At 43.1% G+C, this 4,012-nt stretch overlaps 1 protein-coding gene across 3 annotated transcripts; it reads left to right on the top strand.

Annotated features, from left to right (window-relative positions):
• Positions 1–349: 349 nt before the first annotated feature.
• Positions 350–2,864, top strand: LOC137960185 (uncharacterized). Of its 3 annotated transcripts, none has more exons than XM_068807705.1 (4): positions 350–919; positions 1,297–1,472; positions 1,550–1,624; positions 1,790–2,864. In XM_068807705.1, the coding sequence occupies exons 1-4, from the start codon at positions 727–729 to the stop codon at positions 2,117–2,119; spliced, it is 774 nt and encodes a 257-aa protein (XP_068663806.1). In that variant the 5' UTR covers positions 350–726; the 3' UTR covers positions 2,120–2,864. The 3 variants fall into 3 exon arrangements, with proteins under 3 accessions (XP_068663806.1, XP_068663805.1, XP_068663804.1); XM_068807704.1 differs by having other exon boundaries at positions 1,787–2,864; XM_068807703.1 differs by having other exon boundaries at positions 1,550–2,864.
• Positions 2,865–4,012: the final 1,148 nt, after the last annotated feature.

The raw sequence follows: 4,012 nt of genomic DNA, 5'->3' as shown, positions 1-4,012 counted from the left end.
AAAACCTCACAATGATTCTTCACCTTCATCTTCTTCCTTCCTATGTTAGATCATGTGCATATCAACTGGTATCAAAGTGGTAACACAATGAGCCAAGAAGAATGGATGGTGATGCATAGAGAAATATCCCTAGAAGAATGGATGTTGACGCACAGAGAAAAGGCAATAGATAGTGCACAGTGGATTGGCAATGAAGTGGAAAGAAGGGAAAGGATGCGGGAATAGAGTGCAGCTTACATAAAAAATAAATTTGCAAGGAAGCAATTGGCTCTAACTCTCCGGTTTACATAAATTTTTTTTTGCAAGGAAGCACTTGGCTCTGTCTCGGACGGGCGGGTGACGTAAAAAATCAGTGGCCACTCTGTATCTCCAGCGGTGGCGACGTCATAAATTGGGGACTCAACAATGTTCAAAATTGGAAGGATCCTCCGCACAACCTTCGTCGGCGAGCACGGAAAGGGGTTTGCCGTCAAACCCTTTCTCACTAGACGCCATAGGTCTTCCCGAACAACAGACACCTCCTATGTGAAAGCTCGCAGTCTTGGAACAACTTTTTGAACTCCCGACATCTAATGGCGGGGACCCAGATTTTGGGAAATCGGAAGAATTTCTGCCCAAATCTCGTCGATACAAGCTGATTTGGGTTCAACCTCCCAAATCCCATTCTCACGGCCAGCAGTAAATCTTCCCGCACAGCAGATGGAAGCATTCTGATCTGACTCGGTCATGGCAAATCAGTTCGGCCCTTCCTCCTCGGTCTCGGAAAATCTACAAGCACCGGTAGACTCAAGAGTCCACCAGACACAGTGGAAGCGCCGTCGGAAACAACTTAGGTGGGCTTTGGCTTTGGGATTCTCACTCTCAGTCCCAATCTCGCTCTCAAAAATCCAGTGGGGAACCCTCTTCCACGCAATTGGGGGTAAGCTTTTGAAACATCATCTATTTTATGCTCAATTCGGTTCTTCCAGGCAGTTGATGGGGCTCCCAAGCCCGGAGCAGCAGCAATGCTGCCCTCAAATTAAGGTCGGTGTGTTTCTGTTCCGTTCAGCAGAGCAACAGAACAATTTTGCTGGAATTCGGGTTTTCCTGTATGCAATACGTGATGGAAACTTTTTGGGTTTTCTGGCAACGGTATAGAAAATGCGATGGGTGAAAATTTTTATTACGGTTGATGGGAATAAAACCAGTGCGTTTGTTCTTTTCGTTCTTCCTGCAGTAATAGTCAATCTGCTTTGGATCCCATGTATGCTGCTCAGCCACGAAATAATTTTTTTGGATGTTTGTTTTTTTCTACAGCTGAGCACAACAGCAATGAGCCTCTTCCAATTTCTGCTGCACGCGTGGTGGAAGGACATGTTTCATATTTTTTTATGCTGCCATTTTTTTGTGGACGAATTATGATGTTGGGGAGGCACTCAGCAATGGCGTGTCTGTTTCATTCATGGAGTTTCAGGGAATGGAGACTAATGGATGTAAGACAAACGTTTCTATTTCATTCATTTTTAAGGCAACTGTAGCGAAGTTCCAATGGGTGAACCTGTGCTGGCAGACCCTGATTAACAACACAGATGATGAGCAGCGGAACGAATTGGTTTCTGAGTTTGGTCTAACTACTTCACACAAGGTTTTTACAGTGAACTTGATAAATGTGTTGCATGGTCTATATGCTCTCATAACTGGTAGTTCTAACCGCCCTGCTATGATAGGAGATTCACAGGATAGTCATTTAAATTTGTCAATTCTTGGTTCTGCAAAGTATGGTGATAGATTTCTTGATTCTGCACAGCAGGCTATTGCCAGTGGGGCTATGGTTTATGTGAACCTTGACTGGACAGCAGCAGTGCCCCACCCAGACGACCGGGTAAAGTATGCGTTGTTGACCCATAGCAATGATCAGCGTGGGCCTCAGTGTGACATGCTGATGCCAATTGGGAAGCATGCAGAAGTATGCAGTCGAGCTCAACCTACTCTTGGGTATGCGGAACATGCGGAATCAATGCTTCATGTTTCTACTATTAGAAGTGCCTTAGTTGAGATAGCAGAAATAAAGTCTATTTTTGTACAAGATGTCAACCCTGCAGCAGAACCTGAAATTGAATTTGGCAATTTTTTTTCATAAGTTTGAATGCACTGACGTTGTTGCCTATGGTGAAGGTTTGTTGGTTTGCTCTATTATTGAGGTGAACTCAAGGGTTGAAGTTTTGACAACAGATCAGGCTTGACAATTTTCTACAGCACCAAAAGAAGAACCGTTGGAAGCTACCATACGACATGTCGAAGACTACGCTGATATAAATGTCCTGATTCACTTTGACAGTGGTACTGTCAGAAAAGCTGCATCAACAGCAGGTTTTCCTTGGGATGGTCAAGACCACCACCCTCCCTAGGTTCTGTGGGTTGTTATTAGATCAAGTGATGGCCTGAAAAATGAAATTGTAGAGGCAGTTGAATCTATTTACAACCAATTATCAAACTCAAAGGGGAAGGAACCAGCTGAAGACTTATTGTTGCCCAACAATCAACAGTCTGATGAGACAGACTGTCATGGATCTCTTACAGTTTCTCCTCACACGAAGAATTTTCGTGTTCTGGTGGTGAGCCCAGTGAACCACCTGGCTTTTCTCTCAGCAACCATCATGAAGCACATAGCCGTTGGGGACAACACAAGGAGTCTGCCCAGGTGACTAAACATAGTGACGAGTATAAGGATGATCACCCGGTCTCCACAGACATGTTACATACTAGTGATGCTGAGTCACTTGGTTTTGGACCAGCTGCATTGCATGGTACTGACATAAGAGAGATTTGTTGTGATGAGGTTCCTGACATGCCTCAAGGTTTTGTTTGACAAGAACATTTCATAATCCAAAAAAAATAAAAAATTATTTTGCTCTTTTGCTTGGTTGCTCTACTTTTGTAGTCCAGCGGGCTGAATTTGATACTATGGTTGACACTTGTGCATGGATGGGGACGTCAGCACGGGCCAGCAGATCTACCTTTGAGCTTGAGGGCAAGCTCATTATCTAGGAGGGAAGTGATGTTATGGACCCCATAGCAGGGTTTAATTAATGCATTTTCTAGTTTATGTATTAGAAGGGTTTTTATGTAATTTCCTCAAGACTTGTCGCCTTCGATTTAGGCCTCTGTGTGTATGCATTCCCTAATCCTTTTATAGGGAGGTCCGGCTAAGTAATAGGGAAGCATTAGTCCAATTAGTTGTTAGCAAGGTCGGATTCTCCCTTTCGAGGTCCAAGGTCGGATTCTACCTTTTGAGGTCCAGGATTGAGCTCCCTTCAAAGGCTCAAAACCTCACAACGATTCTTCACCTTCATCTTCTTCCTTCTTGTGTTAGATCCCAGGCATATCTTCTGTCTACACTCCTCAACAAAATAGTGTAGCTGAAAGGAAAAATCATCATATTCTTGAGGTAGCTCAATGTTTATTATATGCCATGAAAGTTTCATACTTTTATTGGCCTCATGCAGTACTTGTGGCTTGTTTTTTTATAAATCGTCTACCATCTTCCGTTCTTGGTAATAAATCTCCTTACTCTAGATTATTACCAAATGATGATCTGTTTTCACTACCTTCGCAAATCTTTGGATGTCAATGTTTTGTTCATAATTCATTTCCTAGACACAACAAACTTGATCCTAAATCTATCAAGTGTATCTTCTTGGGATACTCTCGTACACAAAAGGGTTATGTTTGTTATAGTCCCACTCTTCAACGTTTATTTGTGTCCAGGGATGTAACATTTTTTGAAGACACCTCATTTTATTCTGAGAGTGCTCCGTCTGGTTTGTCCTCAGTACCAGGTTCCCCTCGACCAGTTGTGCCTCGTGATACAGAGATCATTCAACCCCCAGAGCAAGTAGCCGACACTACAGACTTAATAGATCCAATAGAGGTAAGTCCTTCATCTCTGGTTATTTTTTTCCCTCAATATGATACTCATCCTTTTCCTATAAGGAAAGAACCTAGATTATGCAGCAGACCTTCTACTTCTCAT

Source organism: Aristolochia californica, unplaced genomic scaffold (assembly GCF_029961685.1).
Source record: "Aristolochia californica isolate CCGP_79_NKW_82.1479 unplaced genomic scaffold, dmAriCali1.0.hap1 SCAF_3, whole genome shotgun sequence".
NCBI classification, from domain to species: domain Eukaryota; kingdom Viridiplantae; phylum Streptophyta; class Magnoliopsida; order Piperales; family Aristolochiaceae; genus Aristolochia; species Aristolochia californica.
The sequence above is the reverse complement of the archived record's forward strand: the minus strand, read 5'-3'. Positions and strand labels throughout refer to the sequence as shown.